The sequence below is a fragment of the Meleagris gallopavo genome, chromosome 1 (genome assembly GCF_000146605.3).
Source record: "Meleagris gallopavo isolate NT-WF06-2002-E0010 breed Aviagen turkey brand Nicholas breeding stock chromosome 1, Turkey_5.1, whole genome shotgun sequence".
In the NCBI taxonomy this organism is placed as follows: Eukaryota; Metazoa; Chordata; class Aves; order Galliformes; family Phasianidae; genus Meleagris; species Meleagris gallopavo.
Window position 1 is genome coordinate 10,276,492 of NC_015011.2, and position 18,904 is coordinate 10,295,395.

The 18,904-nt window shown below is 42.0% G+C and overlaps 1 protein-coding gene across 1 annotated transcript in view; it reads left to right on the forward strand.

The window, feature by feature from the left end:
• The window catches only part of LOC100550169 (sucrase-isomaltase, intestinal-like), a 51,135-nt gene that overhangs the window by 28,170 nt on the left and 4,061 nt on the right, over positions 1 to 18,904 (forward strand). The window contains exons 13-21 of the mRNA XM_010721340.2: positions 1,754 to 1,871; positions 4,580 to 4,748; positions 5,286 to 5,402; positions 7,994 to 8,142; positions 11,132 to 11,216; positions 13,745 to 13,801; positions 15,448 to 15,578; positions 16,377 to 16,465; positions 17,036 to 17,085. Of these exons, the coding sequence (XP_010719642.1) occupies positions 1,754 to 1,871; positions 4,580 to 4,748; positions 5,286 to 5,402; positions 7,994 to 8,142; positions 11,132 to 11,216; positions 13,745 to 13,801; positions 15,448 to 15,578; positions 16,377 to 16,465; positions 17,036 to 17,085 (965 nt within the window). The remainder of the gene's footprint in view (positions 1 to 1,753; positions 1,872 to 4,579; positions 4,749 to 5,285; positions 5,403 to 7,993; positions 8,143 to 11,131; positions 11,217 to 13,744; positions 13,802 to 15,447; positions 15,579 to 16,376; positions 16,466 to 17,035; positions 17,086 to 18,904) is intronic.

The window sequence follows — 18,904 nt, forward strand, 5'->3', positions numbered from 1 at the left end:
AATATGATTTAGATGTTTGTTCCCTTTTGGGGGCCATTTTGTTGTAATGGCCATATTTCAGCACTGTGGGTCTTGATCAAGTTCTCTTGTGCAAATGCACCTCCTTCTTCTTGCAATTCACAATGTTGGTCTCCATTCTGCAGAGAGAAGCCTGAGGCATTTATTCCAAGGTGTGGAAGAGCTGTTACCCGATGTTTTCTATCAATATTTAAGTGTTTCTTATTGTGTTCCACTTTATGCCAACACTCTGTGTGCCATCACTTGTGATGGGACCTGGGCAGCTCAGTCCAACAAGAAGTTAAGATCTCCCTAAGCAGGGCTTTTGGAGCTCACTGCTGTGGTGGGCACCTGAGCCAGCAGCAGTCCCACTCTCAGTGTCTCAGGTGTTTGGCAAGGCAGCCTTCAGTTTCCTTTTCTATATCATAACCACAATCACCTTCTTTTTGACCTTCTAAAAACAGAAGTCCTTCAAATCAATTTTCTATAAAACACTTTACAGTGGAGATTAATGTGCAATCTATATTATTAGGCAGAATGAAAAGTATTCAGAATAGGAATGAAACACAAAGATATGATATTACGTGGCAGCATCTGCTTTCATATCCCACCTCGTTTTACAGAGTTCGTAACTGAGTGTCACTGGGGCACTAAGTGTAACTTTTCCCAGAACCTCAGTGTATTCTTTAATGCTGTTCCAGTTACGGTTTCTTGGAAATTACCTACAAATTAAAGTACTTCTGATGCAGATCAGCCACACTGAAGCCTTTTTGTCTAAACATCCAAAGAGGAGGATTCCAGCATTGGTGGCCCAGAGGATGAGAATCGCATTTTCCACACCAAATGGGTCTTGCCAGCATCTCCTTAATGTGAGATCAAAGACCAGGCAGCATCTGTGCAGCCAATTCATATTTCTTCCCTTTGGCTCAGCTGGATTGGAGCTGTGCCAGCAAGGTCAGGGCTGCCCCTGACTATTACTGAAGGCAAAAAGCTGCTGCTGCCTCCACTGCCTGTGATCTGCTGATGGAGAGTTACTGCATAACCCATCCACGTGTGAATACATCCATTATAATCTGTCCTTGCTCTCTTCCGTGCAGAGTATCAAGCCATAGCAGATGGCCTCCCAAGGACTGCTGTATCTCATGCTATTCCCTCCCGTTAACAGCCCTGACAGCCCTGCTCCCTGCTCATGAGCTGCCTGGGGCTGTTCCACCAGTCCTGCTGCCTCCTAAGTCTTCAGGGGAAAAAAGAGCCATGAATTTTGCCCCAGTAGGGCAGGGTCATGCTGCCTACCTCCATGTGCAGTTGAGCACTAATCCAAACCTGGATGTCATGATTTCATGTGAACACACAAGTTCCCTTGGCATCTGAATTTCTGTGATGATTTTGGTTTTTTAGCTATTTTTTTTCCTTGCTATTATGGAAAATCTGCTATTATGGAAAATCTGTAACTATATGAAGAGTATATATATATATTCTTAACTTAGCAATGCAGAAGTTTTCTCTCTGGCTACTACTGAGTACATGATGCCCGTACAGATGTTCTGAATTACTGGACATAGAATTTGAACCTCATTAGCAAGGATTACACCATACTGTCAGGACACTTGTGCCTACAGCTACGTGCTTACCTCCAATTGGTGCAGATCCTGCAGTTCCTCAGCCTTTCCTCTTTCCAAGTCCCTTTTTCACTTCTAAAAGCGTAGAAATACAAAGAGATCTGAACTGTGACATGCAATGTTTTGTTCCTTCTCAGGCATTACTGATCGCTCCCTGGCTCAAAGGACTCTGTGTCCCGACTCCAGGACTTACCTGGGGGAGCACTACAACACGCACTCTCTCTTTGGCTGGTCACAGACTGCTCCAACTTTCCAGTGAGTTCTCTAAGTATTTCTACAAGTGGGTTTCAAGTGATGGTGAGACATTTTAAAAGCAGCTGCCGTTACCTGAGAAATTTGTAATGGTAACTAATAAGAACCAGCTAATCATTTCACATTGCTGTTTGTCATTAAGTATTTCCAGAAAAGAGACTCTTGGCAGAGGAAGCAGAATCTATTCCACTTTTACTTTTCTCAGCTAAAATCAGGATTAGCTCTTTGACTGCTTATTTCCTGCAAGGAGAGCAAGATGTTCCCATTCAGCGTTAGAGCTGTTCCTGTGCCAGAGAGGCAACAGGGAGATTCCTCCTTCCCTTCACTGCAGTGGCCCAAGCGAAGGAGCTTCCATGGCTGCTGGTAAAGGATCCATACTCAACTTCCCTGCTGTTGTTGGAGCCGCCCCTGATCTTGGCAGGCAGCATTTTGCATTTTGCCTGGAGCTCTGTGGGGACATGACTGAGCTGCATTGCAGCAGAGTTGTTATAGGCTACTGTAAAGCTGTCCCTTTGCAATGGGGAAGCACGCAAAATGGGCTTGCACAGTCAGACTCTGCAGCTGCCAGGCTGGAGTGACATGGAAACTGACTGATTAAATCAAATGGACAAATCATGCTTTTTCCAGCAGAGAGATAAGACATGGATATGTTTAATGATACAATGTAAGTGCCAAAGCAGGGGTCCTTGGGCTGGTTTATTTTAGCACTTAGCGCACATTTGTACCAATTGTATTGTAGAGGCATCCAGGGAAGGTGGCTAAGTGAGCCTATTTAAGGTATTGATGCACTTGCAGCTCTGTGCCAAGCTTTGGGAAAGGAAAGCTCTGGGAAAAAGCCAGAAGCAATCTGCTGGCTCCTGTGCAGCCCAGCTTCACTGAGCAGAGCAGAAAGCTCTCAGCTATTACTCTCGCTGACCACACAGCCCAGGCATCCCAACCTGCTCAAAGGTCCTCCCATCGCAGGAGCCTCCACCAGGATTGTCTTTCAGCCTCCTCCAAGGTGATGAATATTAAGTGTTCCCGTGCTGCTTATTTTATTCAGCCAAAGTTCCTTCAGGAATGGAGGAAGCCATGAATATTTAGCATACCAGCATCAGCTGTAGGATATTGGCTGAAATGAATGACAAATTCGTAATCGTATACAAAACAATTCCAAGAATTATGCTAATGAAACCAGAGAATAGGAAATGTGTAATCTCACCCATGTATGCAGTCAAATGGCTTGAATTTGGATACAACAAACTAGCTACGACCATCCCGTGCATAGCTTAGGGCCAATAGCTATTCACACATAATATTCTGTAAATAATTTCAGTCCACAAATATATTTGAGAACATTAGAATCACTTCAGCAATGATTCATGATAGATTGAAAATTATCCAATAAATTACGTGTTGTAAATTGTTTGTGCAGATCTGGATCATAGTTGCATCAATTTAATATTACCCTCATTAGCACCTACTTTTGCAAGCAGAGCCAAATTCGTACTGCAGAGATAGAGCAGAGCACTTATATGCAGGACACCATTAAAAAGGTTCAGGAAAAAGAGGTTCCTGCTCCCCGCAGTGCTCAGAAATGCAGTCATTGAGCTTGGTGGTGGCCCTACAACACAAACCAAGCAGGTCTCTCTTGGCCAAGAATTGGGTCTCTTGCTCTGCACAGATGACAAGCATCATATTTGTAAGCCTATATGGAAGATGTTGAGTTTGGTGTAGTTTTGTATATTATTGATATTTTTTTTCCTGTGGAAGCAAATTTTAAAGCCTCTGAGGCACTACAGAAACAAAGTGAAATGTTGGCCATTGCAAGCTTGGGTGAAAGCTCTTGCACAGATCTCATTAAGCAAAGTGAGAAGGAGGAGGATGGTAAGCAGCATGGTTAATATTTCAGGCTGGGATTTCCCAAATAATCTAAGGAGTTTTGTTTCCAAATTCCTAATACAGCAGAACTGAACCTGAGTTTTGGCAATCTGTAGTATTACAGTATCTAATTCCATAAGAGATTATCCTATATTGATCAACATTTTAATAGGTTTGTTTATAAGGCATGTTGCACTTCATTCATCTTCTAATGGTGAGCAAAATCACTTTTAAAATGCAAGGAAAAATTCATTCTGGCACCAATTCTGTAATGAAATCTCATAAATCAAACGATGAAGGAAATCAGGGGACAAGAAAGGGATGACATTTTGAAAGATTATGTGTTTGCTTTCTGTATTGATTTTAAGTGTTGGTTTGGTGACGTTTCTTTCTTTTTCCCCCTAACTTTTAAGTCCAAGATATTAGGACTTTATTTGCCAATACAAATCTCTAAATAAATCTTATATTGAAAAAAAAAGTATATATATATTACTTCTTAAGAAATGGTAGGACATTAAATAAAATGAGTTAATATAGAAATAATTTTGTTTTAAATTTTCACTTTGAGACAATATTGGGAATAATTGAAGTGTAAAATAGTTTTTAGGCGTATCTGACACGAAGTGTTTCATGGATCAGATAGATTTTAATTGTTTACTTTGGCCATTGAGTATAACTTTCCGTTGTTTACAGTTTTGGAGCCACACTTTCACATGACTCACATCAGAGTAATAAAAGTTTCGAGAATAACACCATCTTGGATAAAATTGTGCTGGAAAGCTCATGCTGATCATATGACTGTTTTTGGTTACCGCTCTTATTTTTAATGACCTTGTTGCATTCTGCCACAGCATTGTCCAGCAGGCAACTGGGAAGCGGGCGTTTGTCCTGAGTCGCTCTACCTTCGTCGGCAGCGGGAAGCACGCTGGTCACTGGCTGGGTGACAACAACTCGCAGTGGAAGGACATGCACTACTCCATCATCGGCATGCTGGAGTTCAACCTCTTTGGCATCCCCTTTGTGAGTCTGAAGTCCTTCGGGCAATTGCTGGCTCATCCCCAATATCACTTTAAATTAACTCAAATGTTTTCTAAAATGAACTGCTTGAGATAGCCAGCAGTAACAGCCTGCACGGCGTAAGGAACTGCAGATTAGGGAAAGCTAAATGTCATCAATCTTGGCTGCTTAAAGAGAAACAAAAATAGCACTGCCAGCTTCAGATTAAATCACCGTGTGCCACCCCAAACAGATCTTATTCCATGAAGTGTTTTATTATTGACTTGCCTCTGTAGGTTTCTGACTTTGCAAGCTGGGCTGGAGGATTTGTATAATTACTGAAATATTTCAGATCTTCCACAGTGATATGTAGGCTATAGGAGTCAGTGAAATCTCATTTCCAGCAAAATTTGTGTCATCATATCCCGCAGCATTCTCACGAAGTCATCAGAAATCAGCATCTCTTTCCAACACGTTATTTTTATTAAGAATCCTCTGTGGCTTCTCATTTTGGGCCTCCGCCACCACAATCACAAACACACAGTGATATTTTCTCTTCAGGTTGGTGCTGACATCTGTGGGTTTGGCTCCAACACAACCTACGAGCTCTGTTTGCGCTGGACGCAGCTCGGCTCCTTCTACCCGTTTTCCAGAAACCACAACGCAGAGGGAAATGCTGTAAGTAAATAAAGTTATGCAGAGCTGTAGTCTATAACTTCTATATTGACAAAGATGATCTGTATTACTTTCTCAGAAATTAACCTGTCATTCATGGGTAAGCTTAACTGGGTAATAAAGAGTGCTGCACTGACAAGAGGAAGTGAAGTAAGTTTTCCCTATCCATAATGTAAAGATTAGTTAGGAACTCTGAAAAAATATATAGTATCTAACATCTGGAAGCCCTGTAGAGGTAAGATTTATTCTTTTCATCTTTTACCTAGTAAAGCCCAGTTTTTATTTCAGAGCTGCTGAGTGTCCACACATCTTTTCCTCACTTGCTAATGTCAGTTTTTGTTTCAGTGCTTGTACAAGTTTAGTAGGAAATATTGAAAAGAAGGGGAGAGAAGTCCTTGTACTGAAACCTGCTGTTTAAAAACAAGTTTCAGACACAGAGTTAGAAGTTCCAGGGTCAAGTGGCAGTGCTGTCAGCCAAGGAGCTCATGGCTGGCATGAAATAATGCAGCCTCAGACCTGAGCTGTGGCTTCAACTTATCATAAAGTCCTTTCAAGTCTTGTCTCAGATAGAAGTATCATCTTGTTTCTAATTACAAACAATTTGCAAGTCTTGTTGTCTTCATAAGCACACTGTGTTACTTGCAGCTTGATGGAAATATTGTGCTAGTAACTGCCCTTTTATTATTTTTTTCTTCTGTAAACTGATCTGTGCATAAATCAGATTATGAGCTAACCTTCAGTTTTCTTCACAGTCCTGTCATCAAAATGTTGTGATGCTTATAACCCCCAGAAAGACCTCTTCTGCATGAAAGTATGATGTCCATCCAGAAACAGGGCAAAGCAGGAACAATAACTTACAGTGCTCTTGTGCTCTTACAGTGTAAGAGAATCAGAACTTACTCTTGTGGAACAAACAGAAGGCAGTAGCAGTGCCTTCTGCTGGGGTATAAGCACTGTGGAGTCAGGGAAGATGACAAAAAGAAGTAGCTCACCCTTCCTGATGAGCTGTGACAGCTCAAGAAGAGTGTAATCTCTATCCAGAGATGCTGCTATCTCCTAAATGAGAGCGAGGAGGGGGTTAGCTCCCTGCCGTTAGTCGTGCCTCTCATCTGGTGCTCAACCACTGGTTCAGGCCATGACCTGGCAGTTCTTATGCACCTGTCATCTGCAATAATTCCTGAGATGTGCTGGTATTTCTCTCTAGGAGAACAAGTGGCTGTGGGGCTTTAGGTGCTGTTACAGATAACTATTTTCTATTTACCGTTGTTTACTAAAATTAGAGGCTCCTTATCTGTGCAGGTTCACTTGTCCCTTTGGGCATGCAAACTGGGATGTGACCCAGGTGAGTGAGCGTTATTAACACTCACAAGACTTAATAGGCAATTTAATAGGAAAAGTGAGGAGAGCTGCGACTCAGCTATGACCTAATGACAGAAGTGTCAGAGGATACACTGGGTTTTATTGGACCACTTAAAGCCCTTTAAAACATCGTGTTCTCTGACAGAAATGAACACAGCGTTTTGGTGACTCAGCACCACCTCGGAAATCTGTTTTTTTCCTGAACTTTGGCAATATTCATACACTGTTAGACTTACAACAGCAAAAACGCAGTGCAAGTTTTAAAGTAGACAGATGCTCCAGAGCTCAGAGGCAGCAGGAAAGATTATTCCGATATAGACGTAGTAATGGAGAAATTTAACTTAAATATTGAATTTAATTAGCATTAAGTTAAATGTCAAGATAAAACCATAAACATCCACTTTGCCTATCCCACTGGGGATTTCAAATGGTTTTGTTAATACTTTTCTTGAATGAAAAGTACTGGATTGTATAAAATGCTCCAGTACTTCTGTTCCTCTTTTGTTCCATTATCCTTGGAATGCGTTATATGCTCTGTGATTTGGATAAGAAAACTGAATCTCATGGGGGAATTTTGTGCAGGCAGAAGGGAGCGTGATGCCTTATTGGTAAGCCCAATTTAGGGCTGGTGAACTTAAGACAAGGAAATTGGAGGAGATGCAGCTCTTCCTGGCACTAGCACTGCCTTGGGCTGTGTGCTCCATGTCAAGTGGCAGTGGATGGACAACTCGGCTTTTAAACGGATCCAAAATGTCTACCTGATGGTGGGATCCAGCATTCATGCCCCTCTTGCTCCAGAGAGCACCTCCCTGCATGGGGAACCCAAAGCGATGGGCACAGGAGGAGAACCAAAGCTGAGATTCGTGTGTTTGGAGAAGATTTTTCCCCATTGCACACAGCAACTTTGGTCATTCCCATTAGCTTTTGCAAGGCCATGAATTTACTCCCACTTTTCATCCTTGTACAAAAATATTTATAAAATAATTATGTTTTTGCCTTTGTTTACAGGCTGTCTGCTTTCTCTTTTTCCTCTGTTTCTGTTTCTCTGTACCACAGGACACTTGTAGTTCTTAACACATCTTCCCATTTGCAAATCACCGCTTTTGCTTATATAAATATTCACTTTCATAGAATTATACCAGCAACAGCTTTCCTTTGGATGCACACAGGTTTCTCTGTTGAATTTGAATATATTGTTACAATGCTCACTGCAAATCAAAGCTTTTCCTTCACAGGCTCAAGACCCAGCAGTCTTTGGAGCAGAGTTTGCCAAGATAGCTCGAGCTACGCTCCGGATCAGATACTCCCTGCTGCCATACCTCTACACCTTGTTCTTTGAGTCTCACGTCCATGGCAACACGGTGGTACGGTCGCTGATGCATGAGTAAGTTCGGAGTCTCTTGTCTTCATCCCATTTTACTCACAGTAGTTGAGCTTCTGTGTATAAACAAATTGACTCCTGCCTGATAATAGTGATGGCAAGATCATTGCATGCTCTCTCTTAAAAAGAACAATTTAAAAGGGAAATCTAATTTAAATATATGCAACAAAAAGAACTTTTACTATATGTGACGGATACGCATATTAAAATACTGCCTATATTTGTTTCTACTGAAAAAAGACCTTAGTGAAATAGTAAGAAAGTTCTAGTTTTAGGCAAATATGCAGCCCTCTCTTTTAAAGTTAGGGGTCAAATACCTATATTTTCTGCACTTGAATCAAATCCATGACATCTGTGTTCTGACACAGAATATCAGAAAAGCCTCATGGAGAGAAGGCTCCATTTTCCAGTCATCCATGATATTTGCATTTTCCAATTTCTCACTTGCATCTGCATGCTATGTGTGATACCTACATCTGTTTCCACAAATGGCACAGGAAAACAGAGATAGAAACATTCGAGTGTAGAAGCAGGTGCACAGAGAAGATTAATGAACACATGCTGAAAAAATCTCAGAAAATGCAACCTCTGTTTTTGGAACAGCTCTTCTTTTTTCTTTTTGGAAGAGAGTGAGGACTAGTTTCCCTCTTGGAACCCTTACTTTGTTTTCTACCTTCCTTTGGTAAATTTTCTTTTTCAGAATGTGTTACGCAAAGTCGTGAGCAAAAGGAGTGCAAATAATGCATGTGAAAGGCTACTGCCCAGAGCTCTGCCACAGTTCAGTCTTATCAGTGCAGGTTATGTCCTGGTCTGTTTAATGTTCCTTTTCCCTTTAGGTTAAAAACATTTTGGTTAAAGGGTAAGGCATTTTTGCAAATTAAACTGAGATTACTCTAAAGTGCAGAACATGCTAATACAGAATGATAATGCACAAAATCTATTTTACCTACTCAATGTAATGGCTAACTGGTTGGTTTTAAAGGCAGTATCCTTCCTCTTTTCAGCCTGCTACATTATTTAAGAGGGTAACATCTGAGAGCAGTTTCATAGGGACTCCTGTCTTACAAGGGGTTTTATGTTCTTTCAAGAACTCATTTTAACAGTATTTTTGGTTAGTCATATTTATGTGAATGTTGGGAATGACCAAGTTACTTTGGGAATTATATTAGCTAATCTCTGCTAATACTGCATGACTTCAGTGATGTTAAGGCTGCCCATCTATCCATTCCCCGTATATTTTATCTGTACTCTACTTGAGCTCATCTGAATTACTGAATTTATAAATTTGCTTTTATTTCAATTGTAGAACAGCCTCAGAGGCACCAGCTGAAACTCCTGTTGAGTGAGACTATGCCAGAAGATGCACTCCTACCATTAACTGATATTTAGCTGTGGTACCAGACTGAGACAATTCTGTGATTCTGTGATTCTGTGAGATTTTTATTGGAAGTAAAACCTCTAAAACGCAGGAAGGGAGTGGAGAGATCAGGAGATCAGCACAGACTTTTACTACCCAGGTCCCACACTAGTGGCCATATCACTTGCTGATGTTGCCATAGCTTAAAATTGAAATTGCTTAAAAATATTTCTTACTGTTATTACTTAGTTGTGAATACTATTGTTACTTAGTAAGCATTTCTTAATATTTCTTATTAAGGCTCCTTGGTTTAGAGTGTCTGTGCAAGCAAAGAAAGTGACTGAGATGCTAACAAATGGAGAAATGTGGGCTTTAGAGACAGAACTGACACAGAATTTTTGAGGTCCAGATGATGGAATTTTACATCAAATCTTTCTGTTTCTTGTAACAAACAGAGGACAACTAAGAAAACTGTACTAGCTCTTCAGGTGAAGCTGTTATGAGTTCACAGCCCTTACCATGAAAACAACTCTGGCCAGGCAGAGAGTCTCCAAGCAATACCTATTTCATGTGGTCATTTCAGATTTTTCATTTCATTTCAAACATTTAGGTGTTCATTTCAAACAACAAACAGGAACAGAATCCCAGCAGATTCCTGTGTATGTTTTAAGTGTCTCATGCAGAGGCTTTCATTTGGTGAACCAGAGATGCTGGCAGCTTGGCTGTCCAAAAAGACCTGGGGGTAATAATCCATTACTGTGCTCCTGGAGGGGAAAGCTCTGCTTAATAGCCTACCAGGGGGGAAGTAAAACAGCAGAGAGGCTGCTATCTAACTGTGGGAAGCATGGAGATGGAATGCAGCATCTTTCATAGATCACAAACACGCTGCGCTTAATGGCTTATATTTTCAAAATGGGAGAATTCATTTGTTTGCTGAATTTGTGGTTGCTGTAATTGCAAAAGGAAGCAGTGCTTAGTGAGATGGTGAGATGCTTCTTCCCAAGCTCAAGTAAGATGATTGGCTTCCCTGCTGTCAGTATTTCTTGATCAGATTTTCCCCTGAAACCTCCCACAACATAATGCATTGAAACAATATTCTAATTTTATTACAGTGAAACTAAAAACACTGAGAAGCTGTTGAGAAAACAGAAAAACTAACATAATGCATTTCAGAAACCTGAAGTCCAGGTGACTTCTGAGCACCTCTCAGGAGGAGATCCACATTCTCTGGGCAGCTGTGCCAGCGCACAGCCACCCGCACAGCACGCAAATGCTTCCTGGTGTTCAGGTGGCACCTCTGTGTGCCAGTGTGTGCCCCTGGGTTCTTGTCCTGGCAGAATTCACGCTGGTTGTTTTTTTTTCCATATGCATTAGATCCTAGAGCACAATGTTCTGCCTGTCCTTTCCTCTCTCTTCCTGGTGCTGGTTTGTGGCTTCCACAAGCCCAAAGCCAGCCTTCCCCTATGCAGTGTGCCAGCTGCAGCCATGCGTTGCATCCTCCAAGTCCCAGAAGTGGACACAGTGCTGTTCCAACATTAAGGAAGAAGATTTCTTGTGGCAGACGGTAATGCTGAGACATGTTGCAAGTTTGATAAAAATGTGATTTAACACTGCATGTCTCTCTTTTGACACCAGATTTACCTCTGATCAGCAGACTCATGGGATAGATACTGCCTTCCTTTGGGGATCTGCGTTTATGGTTGCTCCTGTTCTTCAAGAGGCAAGTACCATAATTTAAAAATGCCATCACACAAGTATAAAAGAAATCTGCTTAGGGCCTTCCATGACATTTAGGGAATGTTTCCTCGTATCTACCTATTTCTTCCTTGCTCTATCAGCTTGCAGAAGGCATTTCAAGACAAGCCCAAGTAATGTAGGGCTGCCTGGTGCTGGAAGTGGGAGTGGCGCAGGTGAGGGCACAGCATTTCCCTGCTGCTGAGCATTTAGCAGGTGTAAACAGGCTGGACACTGTCCCTCACACTCCTACATCTGTGCTGGCAGCTCCCTCCAAGGGCTCCCTCCAATAATTGCTGGGTGAGGGAAAAACACAGAGGTACTAAAGCAAACTGGTTTTGTTTTCACTTCTTGCCCACTGTGTTTGGGAACTACAGCATTTCAAGTGCCAGTCTACGTGTTACCCAGAACCACATGCAGACACAATCATTAAAAATTATGACAATGTCAGCTGCTGATATAGCAGATTTCAAAAACCCAGCATTTTCCTATGGCTGTGCTGGCCACATGTTAGGGCTGGGGAGCAGCTGCTGATCTGGACTCCAGAACAGAGCTGCAGATGGATTTGCTCTTACTGCTCAGCTGGAGCAAGGGTGGGCTCCTCTCCTTGCCTGCTGATGGCTGCTAGCAGTGTGCAGCCTGACAGGAGTGCCAGCAGTGTGTAGCTGAGCAAGGCAAGCACCTTCATGTGATGTATCCTGGAGCAGTTTGTGATCAGTATGCTGTCAGAATATCTGGGACACTTCCTACCTGATGCTGATGATCAAACACATAAGCAAGCCACTGCTTGGCACATTTTTTTAATATAACCCTTGCACCTTTGTGAATTTAAAATACAACTCTAATTCCTTCATTCCAGTTCCTCTGTGGCACTTCATTTGTCAGTCCTTCATCTTCAGGTTTCCCCACATTTCTAATAGCTAGTGACTAACACGGAGATTTCACAGGGTCTCAGACCAGCAAGGTGATGAATAATGTGGAGAAAGAGGGCAATGAGCCAGAGGTTGCTTCCTGCAAATAAATAAAAGAAAAGGATCATTAGTAGGATACTTAAAATGATAAAGAATCTAGATTAGGAGTTCTTCGTGTTTTTGGAGGACTGCAGCAGAAAAGAAGGCTCGGTGCTGGTGGCCTTATGGGGAAGCAGTGCTTTGGGAACGACAGCTCGCTTGGTATATGGTGGCAGCCAGGGCTTGTGCCCACAAGCAGGGCACAGGGCAGAGGAGGCCTGCAGATCCTTCACCATGGTGTCACCAGCCACCAGTGGCTGCAGCAGGGCACACACTCACCTGAGGAAAATAGATACATCTTCTGTTAGAGGGTCCCACGGGTGGCTTTTCCTCTGCTCCTTGAGACATGGGAACACAGCCATCACAATGAAAATGGGGAATGTTCTTACACACTGGTTATTACTTAGGGCCTCACTAAGGCAATTAAGAGTCAGATGGCAATCACACACTCCTCTGCCAGCCAAAATATCCAGAGCTGTTGTACTAATGCTGAATAAATCTGGGGAGAGGAGCATCCTGACTTCATTGAGATTTCTCTCAATCTTTCAAGGCGTTTTACAAATGTTGTCAGCTGTCAGTTGATGAGCAGACAGGGTATGCTACCCCACAATTCTTGCAGAGCTGAGACGCTATCCCTTGAACATCCAGCACCGCTGCTGTGGGAGGCAGGACACAGGACAGGACACTCTTCCAGTTCAGCAACTGCCGTGTTCTAATATGGGATTTGCATGCATTAACAAATCAGCCACTTCTTCATCCTTTTGTTGGTTAATACAAAAAACAATCCCTATTATGGCGAGCAGTGGCCATCTCACAGCTCTTTTCTTTGACTGTTCATCTCCTCCCAGGGAAGGACCATAACTCTGTAAAGCAGGCATCTGATTCAAGAAACAAAGGCAGTCTGTTTGTGAGAATGAGCAGCTCATGCCCCAAAAAAGAAATATGCTTTGATTCTGACTTTTCCTAGAGTGATTAATTTAAAGTGCCTTTGGCTTCATTTTATGTATTAACATGGTACCATTCATGCTGCCAAATAAAGTATGGCAGTTGTGCAAATAGCAGTTCGTTCTCCAATATAATTTATCTACAACTTTAAATGGTTGCAAATAAAGCGAGCATCTGTGCACCCTGCTTGCAGACCTTTCTCTCTGCCTGTTCTGCAGGCAGTGGGCCCCTGCAAAGCCTGCCACAGGGCCCACTAGCATTGCTCAGATTTTATGTCTGCAAGCCATGGAGCTGTGTTCCAGGCTGAAATAACCTTCTAACGTTGACTCATCCCACAGAAATGCAGTAAAACCCCCCAGACAGGATAGGGTCATCTATTTAGCATTATAGATCAGCCAGCACCAGTCCATTGTTGCTATAATAATTCAGCCTTCATAGCTAAGATTTTATGCTATTAGAGGACTGAGTGTACATCTACTCATGCTCAAATATAATAAAGCTAATGTAATATCAGAAATGTAAAAAGAGACAGACTTTAATCATTTTATAACAATTACAGGGAGCGAGATCAGTGGATGTGTATTTCCCCGAGGCAACATGGTTTGACTACTACACAGTAAGTATTTTTTAAATTCTGTTTCCTACATTTTTACAGAACTTAAGATGTCACAATTCCAGCAAAATAGCTTTTAGCTATGTTCAGCAGTAATTTTACCTCAGCATATGCGTTTAAGAAAACCGGAGCACAAAAGTCGGCACCAGGCTAGCTGGGAGAACAAATTGCACTGCTTTCAGTAATGTTTTGTTTTCTATTTTTGGTTTGCAAAGCTCTAAAGACTCAGAGAACCAACTTTTCAAGAACAGCCTAGAAATTCATGACACTGTCAAGATTTCTTTTCTTTTTGTTCACCCTCTGTATGCTTAAATTATTGTACCCAAATCCTCCCCTGTGTAAAAACAGACAGAAACTTGAGAACATGCTGCCAACAGTTTTGTGCACGGGGTTTTGCACATGCATCATTCTTGACAGAAGGCATATTCACAGAGCATCATGAGGCTCCCTCCAGAAGATGCTTCCAGGAGGTGCAGACTGAGCTGCTCCATGGAAGAAGCCAGCCCTTTTAGCTCCAGGTCTGCACAGCTTGACTGCTCAAATGCCAACCCCAGTGCTGTGGTTCCCAAAGGGATCAGTTCTGAGCTGTGCTCTGCTGAAATACGCAGGATGAAACCAGCACTGGGCTCAGCAGTAGTCAGATTGATGGTAAAAGCTTTGGAAACCTGAGCCCAGGAGCACAAGACTGAAGCTAGCTATCCTGGGCTGTGCTGCCTGAGGGAAGGACAGAGTTGTTCTGGAAGGAAATTCGGGCTTATTTTTTAACTAGTGTTGCTTTGGGCATCTGCATCATTTGACTGGTGTTCTCAGAGGGATGTTCATCCAGCTCTGTCCCTTTTCTACTTTCACAAGGCCATGGTGCTGTGGGGTTGACCATTTTGCTCAGACCTCCTTGCCGCTGTTCTCCCTGTGCTGGGGATGGCATGGGGACATCATCCTGATGCACTCAGTGTCTCCTGCCTGTGGGGCATGCCCCATGTGTTATCAAAGTGCAGTTCCCAGCATTTGGCACCTGTTTGCTATACCCACAGTTCTTGTCCAGAAGTAAGGCTGGATATAACTGTAAACTCTAATTACTGCTGACAGGAGCCAAGCTCTCTTGTGACCTACTCTACTGACACCTGGTTTAGAGGGATTAAAACAGAAAGAAATGATGGAGAGGATTAATCCCAGTTGCCTACAGTTTCCATTTTCAAATGTAATAGGAAAGGCTTGTCCTTAAAAGAGAAGAAAAACCTACAGTTTACATTCCCCAGTGATTATGAATCACTCACCTTACACTGAAATGTGACAGTTTCCATATGCATAAAAAGATGAAGCAAAGGCTTCTTTTGCTTTTTGCTTTGTACCTTGATGAGTTTTTCTTTTTTTCTTTCCATAGCATACAGAGTAATGATAACGTTTTTAAAGACGATTTCATTCATGATGGTTGTGTCTTCATGCATATGCATCACTGCAGGGGCTAAATTCTCTTTCATGTTCAAAAAAAGGAACGGGAATAACACTTCTGAAATCTCCTTTAGTCTCTATTTGAGACAAACCAGTGTATTTGAGATGAAAATATATCCCTTTGTCTTTTTCCCAGCAATATATGATGACATTATTGCCCAGTTTTGCATTTTTTTTAACTGCATCAATTTTTATGCTAGGGTAAGAAGATTCCAAGTACCTGGCACAAGACATATGCTACTGTCTATGCCCCACTGAACAAGATCCCTCTGTTCATCCGCGGAGGCCATATTCTGCCAGAACAGGCTCCAGCCTCAACAACTACCAAGAGGTAAAGTCATTATCCTTGTCCATTTTCAGAAACAGCACTGTGGGTCAGACCCACAGCCAGCCAAAAGGCAATAAAAAAAAATGTGGAAAAGAGGCTATGTACAACTTCCAGATGACCTCCCTGCTGATAAGCACGGTATTTTTATCCCATTCCTTGCTCTGTTGGATTAAAGTCACCCCGGAGGTGAATCACGTCATTGCTTGCACAGCTGAAACTCTACAGCTTTACTGGGAGAAGCTTTGCACCTCTTGCTGCTATACTGACCAGCTGTCAGCCATCCACAGGAAACATATGCAAGGGGAAAATGCAAACCTCTTGTCCTTGGATGAATTTATCAAATGCCACGGGCAAGATGGAGATGCTCAAGTCTCCATTAAGGAAGATTGTTTCCCCACACCAATGCTAACGTGCTGGCCTCAGGGTTGATCCATGCTGAGAGGCCAAGGGAGCAGGAGGGGAGGGAGCAGCTCCATGTATGACTCAGGCCAACTCAAAGGGAGGTAGCCTCAGTGATCAGCCACCTCCCAGGCTGCCCAGTTGTCAGATGTGAGGCCACGAGAGAAGGGGAACTTGGCCATCCCATCACTTCCAAAGGTAGGCATTTTTGCACTTCAATTAAACAAGGCAAGGTAAGTTTTCATCATGATTTCAAGAGCTGTTTTAGGTTATTTGTCTGTGTGACCCTTTTTGTAACCTTGAAATAAGAGATAATTGTGTTAAGAAATTTTTATTAAATAACTTGTAAAGGACGATGGACAGAAGCTTGTACTGATGTCTCTTCTATGTGTTTGCCAACAGCCGTCTAAACCCATTTGGGCTCATTATAGCCCTGGATGAGCATGGAGAAGCTTCTGGGTCCCTCTTCTGGGATGATGGTGATTCCATCGGTGAGTTTGATCTTCTATAAACAGGGCCTGCATACAGGGCTCCCCTTGGCTGCCTTCCCAGCGGTTCAAAAGCACTGACTATTGCTGTACACAGCCGGGATGCTGTCCTGGGGCTGAACGTACAGGATGGCAGCAGAATGCTCTGGAAGGCTGAGATACAGTACATTGCATAAAGGGAGGACCCAGGAAGTTCCACCTGAGCTTGAAGAACTTCCTTACTTTAAGGAAATGTAGCGCTGGAACAAGCTTCCCAGAGATGTTGTGGTCTCCTTCTCTGGAGATATTCAAATCCACCTGGATGCTTACCTGTGCAGCTTCCTGTAGGGAACCTGCTTTAGCAGAGGGTTGGACTCGATGATTTCCGGAGGTCCATTCCAATCCCTATGATGTTTCAACATTGGAAATGGCTGCTGTGCTCAAAAGGACAGCAAACATGACAATAAGAATAGAGGAGATTAAACAACCCACAAGTAATCCTCGTGAGACATTAACCACTTGCTACAATTAACATGAACTGCTCTTGTTTTTTTTCTCTTTCTTGATATCAATCCTTGTTCTATGTTTTGACAGATACTATTGAAAATGAAAACTACTTCTTGGCTAGATATACATTCAGCGCAGTAAGTAGCAGTGCACACAGTACCTACATATTTCTAGCTGCTGATCAGTGCTGTAAGACACTGATATTTAGCTTTCCTCAGAATAGCATTTTCCTTATAGCTCAGTCTTTTAAACTGGTAACCTACCTCATGTTTTCATTTGCAGACAGCTACAACCATGAGGCTGCAGTTTTGTGTTTGCCTCGTTGACTGTCCTAGTGACATACTAACATCCCTGGTGTGATATGAATTTGAAAATCTACTTTTTCAGCTCAGATATTTTTCTTGAGTTGCATCTTCTGGATATGGGGGACCTTTTCCTTGCCTTCCTGCTGCCAGCACTTTTTATTTTATGGGTAGGAGAGGGCATCAATTTTTTAGCTTTGATTACACCAAGCTTGTATTTTCTATTGCATGGGTTACCCCATGGAGTAACTCAGCAAACCACCAGCAGTCTGTGGTGCTGGTAGATGCTTCGTGAAGCTCAGAGTCAGGGCAGCACTGCCTTACATGTACTGTTCGCTTCTCAGGCATGTCCTGAGAAAGCTGAATAGAAAAACCCATCAGCCTGGGCTTCAACACAGAAAAGTACTATAAAATGAACCCACTGGAAACTCATTAAATGCATGACAGCAAGTTGTGGGAGTTATTGAAGAAAATCTTAGCCTACTTCAGCAATCTATACAAATTATATCTCATCTACAACTCCAGTGTTTGCATATGCTGTGACACAGTTTTCACCTAAGTAGTCTACAGAAAATCTTCAGAGGAGTAAAATCATGTAAATACTTATGATGATATTGCTCTTAGAATGTGTCTCCTCTGGGAGAGAGAACAAGTAGGAGTAAGCCAATGGGATTTGTTGTAAAGTCTTGTATGTATGTGAGATATTTTTGGGGAAGTAATGCTGCTTGTTTAGAATTTAAATTTCATTTTTAATTTATTTTCTTCTTGACTTAAAAGCACTTCTTCCTCTTAAAAAAGGAAAGGAGGGTGGATTTTTCAACAGCAAAAAGGAAGAAAAATCACTTCAGCTTTCTGTAGTCTGTGTATAGTAATTTACTGCAGGGAGGCTACAGAAAAAAAACAATATCCAGTTTTTATATTAAATTCTGGTCTGTGCAAATTGGATTGTTGATTCACTGGCTTTTCCATTTCTCATTGCTCATATTTGACTTCTGTTGTAAATCCAAAACTGAAGTCCCTATCTGCATTCCAATAATCTCGAATGTCAATTTTTTATTATATGTTTATATAATAACATGTATAAAGAAAAAAGTCCATCTCAAATAGCAAATTGCAGAAATATGAGAAACATGTGAGCATCTTGCTGTATGTTGCACACTTCTATATTCTTAAAAAAATATGGATGAATAGTTTGATGACCTCTACTTTTAGAAAAGCACAAGGTTTTGTCCCTCAGAGATTAACTGATAAGGTCTGACTTGACAACATTTAATCTGGATCCTTTTCAGAGTTTTGTGGGTAACAGCTGCAGGGTTAGACCCTCTCTTTTATGTTTTCATTTAAACAGTCAAGAAGTGCAAAGGAGAATTTGGGATTAGTGCAGGCACGTAAGCCTTAGAGAACGGTTCCAGCTGCCTGCTCTTGCATACTACCTCTCTGTAGTAGGTGCTTCAGCTCACTCGACACCTTCCTTTCGGTACACATGATGGCCAAGTGACCTGAGTCAAGCTGCCTCATGTGTTAAAACCACTGGCCTAGAAAAATACATGAGTTCTTTTTGAACAACAGGTCCAATTTTAAGGAAAAAATATGTTTGAATAAATTGATAAACAGATTTTATAGTACTAGAGCAAGATGGCAAGAGAAGAAGTCA